General features: G+C 33.2%; 1 protein-coding gene across 2 annotated transcripts in view; it reads right to left on the reverse strand.

Moving 5' to 3' along the window:
• LOC118202848 (peroxisomal sarcosine oxidase-like) overlaps nucleotides 1-15,692 on the reverse strand; it is a 46,984-nt gene that overhangs the window by 11,338 nt on the left and 19,954 nt on the right. Inside the window, exons 5-7 of one of the 2 annotated variants that reach the window (XM_035375055.2) lie at nucleotides 8,645-8,822; nucleotides 3,680-3,846; nucleotides 526-617 (exon numbers count right to left, since the gene is read on the reverse strand). In XM_035375055.2, coding sequence (XP_035230946.1) covers nucleotides 526-617; nucleotides 3,680-3,846; nucleotides 8,645-8,822 — 437 coding nt within the window. The remainder of the gene's footprint in view (nucleotides 1-525; nucleotides 618-3,679; nucleotides 3,847-8,644; nucleotides 8,823-15,692) is intronic. The other variant, XM_035375057.2, reaches the window with a different exon arrangement.

The raw sequence follows: 15,692 nt of genomic DNA on the forward strand, positions 1-15,692 counted from the left end.
TGTTTCAAAAACCTTTATATATTAACTGTAAACACGAATTATTACTAGGTGACAAAGTGTAAAACAACTTAACTATCAAGCCATTTATCATATCCTTTTCTCAAAATAAAAATGTTTATGATTAACGTAAAAGAATAAAAATGTATATAATGTTTGAAATGAGTCATTTCATATTAAAATTCTATAAAAATGCGAAAGAAAATTAGTATACTTTGTGAAGCAATATGCTCATTTTTTGTTTTATAAGTAAGTTAATTTATATATTTTAATGTATGGATTTTAGGTATTGGATAAATATTTAAGACGTATTTTAAGCTTACTTATATGAAAGATGCTTTGCTAAGAAATACTCTGCATTATTTGTTACACCTAATTAATTTTTATTTCAAAAGCTTACAAAAGCCTTCGCCTAAGGTGTTCCTCTGACATCTTAAATTCAGCACAAAATAGAAAAAAAGAAAAAAAAAAAAAAAAAAAAAAAACTTTCTTGACTTTTAAAAAAAGTACATATAATAAAATGTTTACCATCTGGATATCGAATAGGAGGCAAAATATAGGCTCCCAAATTTAATCCAGTATTTTCCAAATCCCTGCGACAGACAATGCTAGGCATAGAGCTAAATAATGATAAACATTCATTAATATTTGCAAAATTAACTTATTTAATTGAATTCACACAACAAAAACAGAGCTGTAAATTGAAACGTCTTACAGTTCGAGAGTTAAAGGAGTTTTTAATATAATTGCCAGTTGCTAAATATTATACTGACTCAAATATGACAATATCTTTCTCTTTAAGTAAATCATCTGCAAAACATGTTTGTTTTTAAGACTCAATTAAATACGAATGAAAATAAAATATCACATATTCTGAGTTAAAAGAACACATATTTATTCAATTTTAAGCTGATATGTGTTATTCATATTATTATTTTAAATGGAATATTTTCAACCTACCAAGGCATTATACGGCTTGGTAGGGATATAATGCCTTGGCGTATACCAAGGCATATAAGTTTTCTTACATGATAATCCTTCTCGAAATTTTAGTTTCGCGATTGCCGGGTTCTAAAAATATATACCTATCATAAAAAAAAAAAAAAAAAAAAAAAAAAAATTGTGAAGTATCATTTTATTTTCTAACCCGTTATTTTAAAATAATTTCCTTTTCTATTAGTCGCGTTTCCATTTCCCTGCCAGAATGTAAATTGTTATGTCGCGCGATATTCAAATTAAAAAGAAAGTATTAAAAGGGAAGTTTTGGAGGGTAAAATCGGAGAGTGTTCTGCCTGCTTGAAGGCCACGTTGCTAAATTTGATCCTGTAGCGATCAGTATTCTGCGGCGCTCAGTTATTCTTGCCATTAGGTTTGTTTACCTGAACTTTGGCCAAAGCCAGCTTGCGCGCCAATTATAGTGTGAAGTCGTTACACTATAATTAAATTTATTTAATTTTAGTTCATCCATTATCTTTGATTTAAGGCCAAAGCTCTTGACTTCTGCAAGCATGAGTTGGTGCCGTCTATTAAACTTTAGTTGGATTAATAATGGGTCCTTTAAATCCTTTCCTTCCCTCTGTGGTACTTACAAGGCATAGTGATAATTCGCTACTTGTCCTTTAGGCTCTTGTCTAATTTTGTGCTTTCTAAGAAGGTTAGACCCTACAAAATCCTTATACCAAAATAGCATAGTAAACTATAAACAATTAATTGATGATTATAAATTAATTTATAATTACAAGAAAATGTATACAACTGTAGCAAAGAGCTTTTGCGGAAAATAAATCTTGAACTTTTGGGTAGATGGTCTAAGCATTGGATAAGTAATCAATAATTTTAGGGTTCAACTTAACTTCCTGAACTGCGTATTTTGGACTGCGAGTGACATTTCCATCATCACATTGTCATCATCGAAGAAATTACGCGGTAAAAAAAAAAAAAAAAAAAAAAAAGCATTTAATACAACGTAAGATGCCGTAACATCTTGTATATCAGATAACTTTATTCTCAGGGAAATAAGCCTTCCTCTTTAGGGTATTTCGAAATAGAAACACTGATTAAACTGAACCTCTTCGCTCCCAGAGTGTCATATATAATATTGCTCAGTTCCTCTCCGTACGACCACCATATCAAAATGTGAGACGGGTACGAAGATTCTCTGATGGCCCACCGTATTATAGTTCATACGCCGAAACGGAATATTTTATTTCAAATTATAAATGCGCAAAAATTATGTCATAATGTTGCGAAATTTTACTGAATAGAATCCATAGAGTGTTAGCATTGTTGTGATATGCTATACGTACTAACACACTAAAATTATCTCATACTAACACACTAAAATATTTATTATTTTATTCTACGAATGTAAACAGCGTGGCGCTAACAGTGTGCGCTCATCCTTCTTTCATAAACGCATCATTCAGTGCAAGCAGTTAAAAATTTTATAATATAGAAATAGGATACAATAATCATTGATTTTCATAACTTTTTTCTTCATTACTATGCAGAAACAATTTAAATACGGTAGTATAATCAATATTATTAATATTGCATTTTAACTTATTCTGAATTTTTATTTTAATTTCAAGCATTAGGATTTTCGGTACTTTTCCGTTTCAACGGCGCAAATCTCGCCAAGCAGACTTTATTGGCGACAACATACAGTATACACATAAAAAATATTAGTTCTAAGAATTCTTTTTAAAAAAGAAGGCATAAACATTTTAATATCGCTTAAAATTTTATAAATAGCCAATAAATAAAGACAACAAATTTGTAAAAAGACATTAATTTAAGAATCTACTATGCTTTCATGGTTCAACATCCTGATTCGCCGGTTCATATCACGTGACTCCAAGCGATCTCATCTCACGTAAACTACTCTACAAAAATCTAATGCTCTCAGTAATTATCTACATTAATTTCAAGTTAAATCTTAATTTGGAACACAAGTTTAAATGCAAGAAATATTTCAATTTGTACGAATAGCTTACTCAGAAATTATGTAAAACTGCAGTGCTTTACTTCGCTAATGCATTCTCATTAGAATTGATGAATTTAACCCTTGACTTTACCTTTTCTATATTTTCGGCTTCGGGTAAGCTCTGTGATTGCATCCTAATTGACTTAATTACCGAAAATTGCCTTAGACAAAAAACTGAACTATCTGATAAAAATTCTATGTGATGATATGCCAGTATTGAAAGAAACAACCAATCTGATAAGAAAAAGCTGCGACTCGTTTTGAAAATGAGGCGTAAAAGGTTACCAGCGAGAATATTCCGTTTGGCATCGGTTGTACCATTATTGGCGACTTTATCGCTTGCGCCGGCAAAACAGAAAAGTACCGGATTTTCTGTTCATATTGTAAGAAATATTATTTTAGTGACATGTGCAAGAATCCAAATATTTAGACAAATATCAAGTTTCTGCGTGTTAGGCTTAAATGGAAAATGTGCTCGAGTATAGTGGCATTCAGGGCTCCAAAAATGTCACCAGCAGAGGGTTGAACTTCATATGCTTGATCGTCAGCAGCAGAGAAGTTAAAAAACACATTAGCGCTAACAATTCCTATTAGCACAAATAATTTTTAATTTCGCCAGAATACTTATCATATATTTGTGGAAAATGCATAAAACTACTTTAAGTAAGATTTGGTAATTAAAACACTTTGCATTACCTAATTCGTTTTGATTCGTGTACAGGGATCTTGAGGAAAGCTACGGTTTCTTTCTTTACTGTAATGCTTAATTCTTCTAATACTGCGAATTTCTTGAAATTTGTGAATGCTCCAGTACAGAATAGCACTCTTTTTGCTTTCAGGCGTTTTCCAGTTTCAGTTAGAATCTATTTAATGAATTATCGTATTTTAATTTTTATAACAATCAGTATCAGAAAAAATAGACTTGATCTTCTGTGACTTAAAATCCTTCAATTATTTTATTTATTTATTTACTGAGAATACATTAGAAGAATAAAATAAAATGTAAGGTATATCGAGTATAACGGTTATGTTCGAAAATTCGATTAATAAAAATTCATACGGTTAAACGATAGTAAGCCAAATAAATTTTTAATACCTGCGTTCAAGAAAACTCAAATTATTTTTTAATGAATCGCACAATTTAGGAAATTTTATTAGCACAGATTTTAGATATACTAGAGATATGCTGTAAAGATAGTGAATAATCATATTTTATTAGATCATGTGAGCAATTGGGGTGAGCTTCTACGCGGTTCCGAGGAAAAAAAAAAAAACACGTGGTGAACGTTTATCTAAACTCTTCAACTTCTACTCACATTTCTTCGCCAGGATGCAAATTAAGTGAAAAAGAGTAATTAAATGGGCGGAAAGAGAAAGTTGTGAGAATCACACTGATCGCGTGAGAAGCAAAGCAATTGTCATGAAGTGCCTACTTCTCATCATAGGGAAATACTCAAAGCTTGAGCTTTCAAAGAAAAAGCCCATCTACACTTCTAGTATTAGACCTTTGATGAATTATACTTTGCCAGCTTGGACTACTGCTACTCCATCGGATATACACAAGCTTCAAATTGTGCAAAACAGATTTTTAAGGATGAGCACAAATGCGCACTATTTTGTTCGAAATAAACTTCTGCATGCTGATTTCAAAATGAATAGACTGGATAACTTTATCAGGAAAGCAAATAAAAATTCTTCGAGACTACTCAAAATTGTGACCATATGAACTTTCCACTACGAAGTGCTCAACGAAGATAAATATCTTCGCCCTCATGCAGGCTTCATTCTCAGTGAAAACCAGGGCTTTCTCACTTAATTTATGAAGGTTCTTGCACAGTTGTGACACTATACTAATAAATCATTAATAGGATAATAATAGGATAAGGTATTTATTAAATAAATAACTTTATCCTAATGTATTTTATTTTCATAGTTCCTATAGATTCCAGGAGGATTCTTCAGTTACAGCACTGGGGTGGGTGACCACCCATGTGACCCCGACCTCTGTTCGTTGTGTTATGTAGCTCTTGTTACTTAACTTTAGCATCTGTGATTTGTATATAGCTTCATGGACTGCCTTCTGCAACTAATTATACACAATCTTTTACCTTCATTTATTATTTATTCCACTGTAATGTATTTCCTTTACTGCAGAGTTGGATGAATTCAATCCAAATCGCGTGATACATGCGATCATGAACTCTGATTTGATATGCTGCCATTCGTATTGTTATCTAAGTTAATCTGCATAGTCATTAGGACTGTTGTAAGACTGTTTTATGTATCAATTACTTATCCTTCCTCCATCCTAGCTGTCCTCTTGACCAAGCCATCACTCTATCTCAAGCGCCCAGTGAGGCAAATACATCAAGGTAGAATGAAAACAACATGCATTTAGCATGTTGATTGGAATATAGAAACTGGAATTTAGAAAGTTGTCATAGAGTGATTACGCTAGCCTAGCGCATGTAGCTATTTTGTCTTTTTTGCTGTTGGCTTCGAGTTGCTGTTACGCCTTCTAGGCGTTTAATTAAAGTCTTTGTTAATTAAAGTCTGGGCGTTTAATTAAATTACAGGTTGCTGAGTCAGCCTGTAAGTCTTAAGTTATCTAGCGCTACTCTTTACCATTTAAATTTATTGTTAAATCATTCTTAAGTTCCCACCGCAAGTTGTCGGAATTACTGTGAGCACAAAGTACGTGCATTTTTGTTAATAGTTTGACGAATAATGAAGAGTTCGTTTTGCTCAACTTCTGTGCTGGTATTATTCACGCCTGTGCGAGAAGTCGCCAGCTTTCCTAGCAGATCGTATTAACTGTACGATAACAAAGAGGGTAATATCTCACAGTTTCTTTATGTCACAGGGTCAGACTTGTGAATTCCATTGTGCGCGAGTATAAAAGGAGGCACGCTCACCAGACAGGAGGAATTTCGTTTCTGGATAATTGTGGCCTCATGGAAACACGTTCCTGATGAACTGCATGAAATTACAGTGTTTTAAAGATGTATTTTGATAATTTAGATTGTAAATAGTTTTCATTTGTATTTTAGTCCAGAAATAAAGCTTTTCATGCCGTACTGAGTTTTGTGATAGTTTATGATATAAACGACAAAAAGACCTAAAAGTCTTAGTACATTTCAAATTTTAAATAACTTCCTTATTCGATGCACATAAGTAAAATTCCAATAAGGCATCAATGGTTCAATTCAGGCACCCAGTGTTTCGGAGCCCAAGATATCCACCACACATTCGTCAATATTCCATGCCTTAAGATAATGCTACTAACAATTCATACGGTAGTATTGGGTAAAACTAGGAGTTAATTATCGTCTTTTTGCCATTCTCAGTTAGTATTTTAACTTCAAGTTTATATACCGTTTGCTTTCTTTATCTTTAATTACGTAAAATATTTCTAAAACTTGATAAAATTATTAATAAGGGAAAGTAAAAATCGAAAGCATGTAACTTAAACAGGTTATCAGAATCTGGTTATTATTAATAGAATGTGAAAAATGTGCGAATACAAATACTGTAATGGAGATATGTCACAGGATCTTTTTATGTTGTTAAAAACTGTTGTTCTGACTTATCTTAATTATCTGAGAGTAATATCAGAATAAGCCCAAGAACTTCATCGTGGCAAGGAGAGCAAGATTACTCCTGTTGTTGGCAAGAGCCTTCAGCATCACACAGGTACGACTTCGCTCAGTTCCGCCCACAGTTTTGATAGACAGCACCCCGAGAGGAAGGATTCGAGGGTCTCCCACCCCTCTTCCCTTACCATCAACCAATCTCTCGAGAGGACTTTTGGCTCGCCGTATATTGAGAGTGCTCTCATGCCGCAAAGACGCTATTCATTTACAAACATCCATGCCTTCTCTGGGATTCGAGCTGGGCCCCCTAACCACTCTGCTGTCTGGGCGGCTCATGTTAAAAAACTAAAAGGAGAAACCATAAATTTCCCTATCTGAGTTTGTTACTTTTAAAAATATCGTTACTCAGAAAACATTAATTAAAATAAAAGCTCGATCAAGCAATTAGTGTGTTGTATAAATGATTCAACGCTCAAAGATCTGAAAATAATTCTATAACAGGACTTAATAAAACCTAATACAAGAGTTAAACAATTTCACCAAGAAATGAATTTGCTAAAAGGTAGTTGCTTGTTTTCACATGGATGGCTTCTTAAGTTTAAAATAATGTACGATATTCATAAATTAGACATTTCATAAATTAGACATTTCATAAATTAGACATTCAGACATCCATGAATTAGATATTTTCCAATTAGACATTTCAGAAATTAATAATCTGCCTAAAATATTAAATAATCCTATTCTAAAAGATGTTCTTTTCTTAACAAAAAGTGCGGAATCTATGAAACAGGTGAACGTCCGAAATTTGAAAGCACTTCATGTACTGGCGATAATCCAGATATCAAAATTAAAAATGATTAAATATAATTCAGCTATGCACACATTTATTTACTAATACATTCTTGTCGTTAAATAGGTTCAGAAAATTTCTATATACAATTTCATTTATTTCTCAATAAATTTAAAAAAAAATCATTTTACAGCAATATGCAGTTTCAATCCGATAATCCTTACATTTGATTATCCGGTATCATTAAAATCCTAAATGAGTCAGATTATTGGATTCCAAAAATGTGCGTGCTGCAAAATGTCCTTGCATCTTAAGTTTGATTACATATTAGAAAACAACGACACAAATGTTATCACATGCACCTACTTTGATTCGTATAGTAAACAAACGTAAAAATTTATTTCTTGACATGTATAACTAATGAGTAATGCTGCTTAAATTTGCATCTAAACATAATTTAGATTACAAGATTTTATCAAAGAACATACGATAAAACTGAAAGCATTTAAATTCTTTCCTACGCATAGTAGAAATTTTGAACTGAAAAAGAAATAAATACCTGTGAATTTTTACAGACATATTGCTAAAACGATAAATAAGATATATTGCTACAAAATCACTTTATGTAACTTACATTTGCCTTTCAAATAAACAAAGTTTCTCAGTAGAGCGTATCGAACATAGGAAACTTTAAATTTTACCAGCTTAAAACACAATTTTTAATATTTCATAGCAATAGTTCTTTAACTAGAATCTATTTGTAAGCATTTTTTCTGAAGTTCTGATATTTTCGCTTTAAATATCTTAAAGGAATTTACTTTCGCAAAATTTTGCTTCGTATATAATATAAAAAAATTATAAACTAAATTTCGATACAACAAATATATATTACACCAGAAGTCAATATTTTTCTAGTTAGCTCATTCACAAAACGTTCACTTATTTTTTTCTATGCATTGGATAGAACTTGAGTATTATTCAGAATTTTTCTCAGATCCTAACAGTGTATATTAATTTATGCGCTTGAAGCTGCATAGAGTATTGAAAGTCGTATACTGAATATCACTTTTAGATTTAGTTCTGAAGAAATTATGTGTGAATAAATTTATTGCATATTTAAACACTGTGCGAGTGAATTTTAAACATTACACTTAAAGTCAAATATCTGTGCTTGATACACTAAATAATAATTAAAAATAAAAAAATCTGTAAGTATTTAATTATGAATTATGTTTTAAGAAGTTGCATCAAGTTGTTGCACTTAAAATTTCGTACCTGATGCGTGCCATTCACCATTTCTTCGACTTGTTCAACTACTTCATGAATTATATGGCAGCCTTGTAGCTTCGCAACTTTTTTCTGGGCAGCTACCATTTTTCTAGGACTGATATGCCCAGCGCCGCTATCATCTAAGAGTGCATATTCATTTTCAGCCAGCTTCAGAAAGGGATATCTTTCAAAATGATAAGAAAAGTTACATATTGTGATACTTCTTTGGCAATATGAAGCAACTCCAATGGTGGAACACAGAAAAAAACTTTATTTAGCACTCAAAATGGCGACATACAAACAAGAAAAGAAAACATATTCTATCATTTAAAAATAAATTACATTCTTCGTGCGAGAGTCGCACGAGGCACTCGAGTCTGGTTTCAAATATTGCCATTCACAAATACCTTAATGTTCATCTATTTAAATTATTTAAACTACAAGATTTTAATATTATTTAAATCTGTTACAACCTTTCCCCCAACGGAGAGACTTTTACCGAAGGGAAAAGTTCTGTAAATTTCGAAAGTTTATAAGCTCAGCTTGCTCAATTGCTTAAAGAGAAAAGATAACTTCTCTCATAAGTTTCCAAATTTTCAGGCCAAAAATTTTAAGTTTTAAACAAATATTTTTACACCACATTTAAATAGGAAGAAAATGGACAGTGTTCAAATTAGTCTTCCTTTTTTTTTTTCTTGACGGCGTCTAGATCTCTTCCATGGTGGACCAGTTCCTCGGCTATAATTCACAGCAAAGCCTTTCCTCAGTTCATCTGTGCCTTTCGGATAATATTCATTTGTCATTTGCTTTTGACAATTGTTTTTTTCGTCTATTAGTAGCGGCTTTGATATTAAATCAAAAGCCGAAAGATGATGATAACGCTGCATTGCAAAATGATTCTCAGTATTAATTTCTTCATCGTTTTTCAAATTTTCGTGAAAATCTTCCACGTTTAATTCCGGTGATTTAACTTCTTCAAAGATATCTCTGGATGCTTTATTTTCTTCTTTCATCGGTTCCAAGATCTTCTCTTCAGCTATTTTTCTTTTCCTTTGAACTCTAGTAGAGACGGCATTAACCTGGGGAGGATGATTATCAGGTTCCTTTCTTTGTTTATTCAACAGTGCAAAAGTTCGATTGCCTAATAAATACCTTCCTTTGTCGAGTTCATTTCTAATAATGGCAGCCTTAGTTATTACTCGCCCAAGATCGCAATTTAGTTCGATCTCAGCCAATGGTAAACAGGTTGGATTCAAATCTAATGGCTGTTGCACCCACACATATTCACCTGTCAGCATTTCCGGCGTGATGTATTTGCGACAAACTATATCAATACTAGCACCTGAATCCCTTAATATAGGAATTTTATGACCATTTACGTAACCCATACTAGTATAAGGTAATAGAAATTTATCCTCTGGTTTTGCACTAATTCTGTTAAGATTAGCCGGAGATTCAGTACTATTCTCAAGTTTTGGACATTGGGGTTTTAAATGTTGATAGGACCCACACTGATAGCATTGTGGCGTTTTTCGTTTTTCATATTTATCATCTGGACGTGGACTTCTAGGTCTATGAAACCAGCTTTGCGAACTAAATCCTGATGACATTTTTTTTTCAGTTTTATTTTTATTATCTGAACTCAATTTACCTTGAGTTAGTGCATTGTATCTTTCTTTCTGCCGATCCACTACAGGCCGCTTTTGAAAGTTTCCGCAAACGTTTTTATAGGCATCAAGTTTTTCAGCTAATTTTTTCGATGAAATCATCTTTACCTATTCATCAAGAAAATGATCTTGAATTTCAGGAGGAACTCGACGTTTAAGTTGGTCAAGCACCATCAAATCTAGCAACTGATCAAAAGTCTTAACTCCTAGACCAGTCACCCATTCCTTGCAATAATTTTCTATTTCATAATTGAAATCCATCCATGTAGATTCGGTACTCTTTTGATGTTTCATAAATTTCTGCCTAAACTTTTTCGGGCTTAGTTTAAACCGTCTTAACAATAAATTCTTCACGTGCTCATAGTCTTTAGCTTTATCGGAGGGTTCTCTAGCTATTAACTGGGTTACTTCGTAAGGAAGTAGTCTTAGTAAATGAGATACAAATTCTTCTTTATCAATTTTAGCCCATTCTGCTTGCCTTTCAAACAATAGCAAATATAGACTGATATCTCCTTTCTTATCATCGAATTTCTGCATAAGGTGACGCATCTCCGTTTTCGGCCGGATCTGTCCGGTATTTTGAGACTTTGTCTCTGCTTCAAGTCTTAATCTCTCTAATTCATACTGTTCGTTCCTTCTCCGCTCTTCTGCTTCTTCCTGTCTCCTACGTTCTTCTCTTTCCTCCCTCTCTTTCAGTTCCTCTCTTTCCGTTCTTCTGTTATTGTGTCTAAGACTCCTTTGACGAAGACTTCATCATAATCTCTACTTTCAACAATTTTCTGTTTTAAATCGACTATTTTCAAATCTGCAGTCACATGAACTCCCAGTTCAACCGCGAGATTTTGCAAATCTTCCTTACGAGCTCTTCCTAAGTAAGACATTGTTTCTATGTTTAAAATTAACGAACACTGTGTTCCTTATATTTCCTCAAAATAGCTCAAAAATGAAATATTTAAATTATATGAAATTCATTCTCTCTACCACATTAATTGTGATTAAAATAAGAATAATAACATAGAGCAATATATATATCTACCGTATGGACAAATAAAATGAATATTAAAAATAATATCCAAAACGGTAATAAAATAAGACAATTCAATGTTAACAGGAAGTAATAATCTGGTATCGCTAATATTGTGTTCAGTGATGAACTAATAACATAAATCAATTCAATATTAACAGAAAGTAGTAATCTGGTATCGCTAATATTGCGTTCAGTGATGAACTAATAAAATAAAGCAATTCAATATTAACAGGAAGTAATAATCTGATATCGCTAATATTGCGTTCAGTGATGAACTAATAACATAAAGCAATTCAATATTAACAGAAAGTAATAATCTGGTATCACTAATATTATGTTCAGTGATGAACTAATAAAATAAAAATACGCACGATTATTCGATCTCTGTCGGTGCCTCCAAAATAATTATGACTGTGATACTTCTTTGGCAATATGAAGCAACTTCAATGATGGAACACAGAAAAAAACTTTATTTAGCACTCAAAATGGCGACATACAAACAAGAAAAGAAAACATATTCTATCATTTAAAAATAAATTACATTCTTCGTGCGAGAGTCGCACGAGGCACTCGAGTCCGGTTTCAAATATTGCCATTCACAAACACCTTAATGTTCATCTATTTAAATTATTTAAACTACAAGATTTTAATATTATTTAAATATGTTACAATATCTTGTAATTTAATGAAAATAATTACTGAAAACACTTCGGGTGAATTTTTCGGGCTCTAAATATTTATTCCAGCTCTCAAATATTATTTCAATATTTAATTAAAATAATAAATATTTTATTGAAATACTTATATATTTTAAAAAAATTGTATTAAAATGTTTATAATGTAAATATTTTATTAAAATAATCAAAGAAAACAGAAAAATAATTACTAAAAATTGTTCGTCATTGGAGTTTATTTCGTTTTTAATACAAAATAATTTTGCATTTTAATAAATTCTGAGCCTGTATTTTATATAGTCATCATATCGTCTTTATATACTGAGAGAAATGAACATTAAAACATTCAGTCATAATTTAACATAAATAGAAATGTTACAAAATTTTTAATAATATGTTTATAATATAGTTGATGAATTTGCTAAAATTAAATAACAGCAATCAATTCTATGAATGAATAGAAAACTGCTAACAAATTCACTAACCTAGATAAAAAAAAAAAAAGTTTGATCTGTCATTACATTGTTACGAATCTTGTATATATGTAATTAATTTTAGTGAAATTATATATAAAAGTAAAGCATATCTTGCTTAACATGATGTGCCTCAAAACAGTGATGCTTCACTGAAAAAAAAATATGATTACAGGGGCAAGTCTATTTAATACTGATGTAAATGGCTATTATGTTAAATTTGCGAGATATTGCCAAGCTGACGATTGTTTTGGTGACAAATTTTTGTCTCTAGATTTGGCGAGAAGTGCCATTAATCGCCAAACTTGGAGACCATTTAGTGAATTTTATTCTATATCTGTATCTGGTACTGTAATTGAATAACTGTAGATCCCTATATTTAACTGTAACCGTATTCGGTCTTTATACAGAACGGTAATTGTATATGCGTTCCAGTAATTTCGAGAAAGAGAAAGTACTGGAAATTTCCTGGTTGCCGGGGGGAAAACTATATAAGACCGGACAGATCGGACAGATCATTAGCTCTTTTAAACCGAAAACGCAGCGCGACCAGTCAGTTATCCAGATGAGGTCACGTGCCCGACTGGGCAAACTGACGCTCATATTCCCCAGTCTGGCGCAACTCAAATGAACACCATGGAGGAGAGACTTAGTGAAAATGCCACTAATGGTGAGGATAACAATATTACGGACACGGACGCTAGTACGTCTAAACAAAATACAAGCTCAGATGAAAACATAGAAGCGGAATTTGTGAAAAAGTCACGGATACCACCCATAACTATTAAAGTAGATTACCCTACTTGGAAAAACATAGCTAGGGCACTTAAACAGAGAAACATTGAGTTTAACTCCAATAAGAATAATAAAGGGATTAAAATTTTCATCAGAAACCCTGAACATTACAGGCAGGCTGTTACTTATTTAAAAGACACGAAAGTGGAACATCACTCTTTCACGCTTTCTGAAGATAAAGACATAAAAGTAGTGATAAGAGGTCTCTTAAGAGATACAAATACGGTAGAAATACAAGAGGAGAGGAGTTAGAGGATTTAGGATACAAAGTTGAATCAGTTAAGCAACTTACGCGCAGAAGAAAAGGGGAGGTTATTAAACTCCCGCTATTTTTAGTTACTCTGCCTAAGAAACCCAAATCCAAAGATATACACAACGAAACTCACTTATGTGATCTAGGAATTAAATTAAAAAATTATAAAGGTAGATTGGGCACGCTACAATGCTATAGGTGCCAAGGATTTCATCATACGCAAACTGGCTGTAACTATGCACCCAAGTGCGTGAGATGCGGAGAGGGACATTTGTCCTTTGAATGCCCTAATAAAAACTCTGACTTGCCACCATGTTGTGCGAACTGTAAACAATCCCAACCTCGAACTTTAGGAGGTGTGAGATGTTCCCTAAAAAGAAACAGGATAAGCCAAAAGTCTACACTAGTAGGGTTATAGAAAATAAATCATTTGCACAAGCCCTGTCTACTGGTTTGTTTGCAGACACGATCAAGGAAGCAAAAACTGTTTTTGCACACCTGGCCTAGCTTGTATCGATCATAAAGAGCTCCGGCTTTCTTTTAACACAGCAAATAGGACAAAATGTACCTACTCATAAGGACAAAACTAATAATAAAATCAAGATCTTAATGAATAATCAAGATCTTAATGAATAATCAAGATCTTAATGAATAATCAAGATCTTAATGAATAATCAAGATCTTAATGAATAGGTACACCACACAAGGAGATCCTATAAAATTACCATTCTGGAATGCTCATGCCATTCAGAATAAGTTGACGGATTTTTTAAACTTCCTTAACAATCACAATATTGATATTGCCCTTGTAACAGAGACTTTTGCCACGCCACGCGTGCGTATAAATTTGCCTAATTACCGCACATATAGGTGCGATCATTTGAGTCACCGGGGTGGGGGGACCGCAGTTTATGTGCGCAACTGCTCTAGTCTTGTTTGATTAGCCAAGGTAGAAACGACGGACATGAGATGGTCACAGTCTCAGTGTACTTACCGCAATATGGTAATTTGAATTTCATTTCATTTTATAATCCGCCCAGGAAACTACTGACGGAAAGTGTTCTTTCCAAACTTCTCTCTGACACTAATAAGTACAATGACTGGAATAAGTTCCAGAAGTTTCTTAGTCAGAATCCGCCCATCTTTGATACTCTGAACTCGCAGAAAGATATAGATGATGCAGTTGATACCCTCACTGATTCAATCAATAATGCTATTGAAAATGCATCTAGATACGTGAGAAGAACGCTGGCATTCTGGCCACAGGAAATTAGAGAGATGATTAAGGACCGGAATAGGATGAGGAAAGCGTGGCATCTGACATGGAGCCCACACGTTAAAAGAGATATGAACAAATTAAATAAATTAATTAAAAAGAAAATAGACGAGCATAAGAGAGATGTATGGGAGAAAAAAATTCAGAATCTTAGTCCGAATGATGGCACTCTCTGGACGTTCATGCGTAACTTGAAAAGGAAGCGTACATGCAATAAGCCGATTTATACTGAAAACTCTGTTGCTCTCAATAATAAAGACAAATCGACGGTCCTTGCGGACCATTTAAAAGAGCAGTTCAGACCTAACATGACGCCCATGGACATTAATTTTGTCAATGAGGCATGCTACTTTGTTAGGGATTGGCTTAATGCCCACACTGCTAAGAGATACATGGCCATTGCTACCCTCAGTGAGATCAAAGAAATCACAAAGAAGCTTAAAGTCAAAAAGGGCCCCTGGCATAGACGGTATTAATAATCACGCACTTAGAAATCTGCCCTGCAATGTTGTGACAAAATTCACGAGTATTATCAATGCGTGTCTTAGTCAATGCTATTTTCCCACAAAATGGAAAATCGCAAAAGTTATTTTATTGCCTAAACCCGGCAAGGATAACACTAAGCCAAATGGGTACAGGCCCATTAGCTTGCTTCCGGGACTAAGAAAGGTCTTTGAGAGAATAATCTACAGCAGATTGAAAAACTATATTGAATTACTGCCTCCGGAACAATTTGGTTTCCGGAGAAAGCTTTCAACAGCGAAGCAGCTGTTTCGGCTCGTCGAGTTTTGTGGGGATGAGCTCCACAAGAAACAAAATGTCGCCTCACTCATGCTAGACGTGGCGAAGGCATTAGAGCCCAACTGGCATGAGGGGCTTATATATAAAC

This window comes from Stegodyphus dumicola, chromosome 12, assembly GCF_044657685.1.
Source record: "Stegodyphus dumicola isolate Sdum_Otavi_A_Nest chromosome 12, ASM4465768v1".
In the NCBI taxonomy this organism is placed as follows: Eukaryota; Metazoa; Arthropoda; class Arachnida; order Araneae; family Eresidae; genus Stegodyphus; species Stegodyphus dumicola.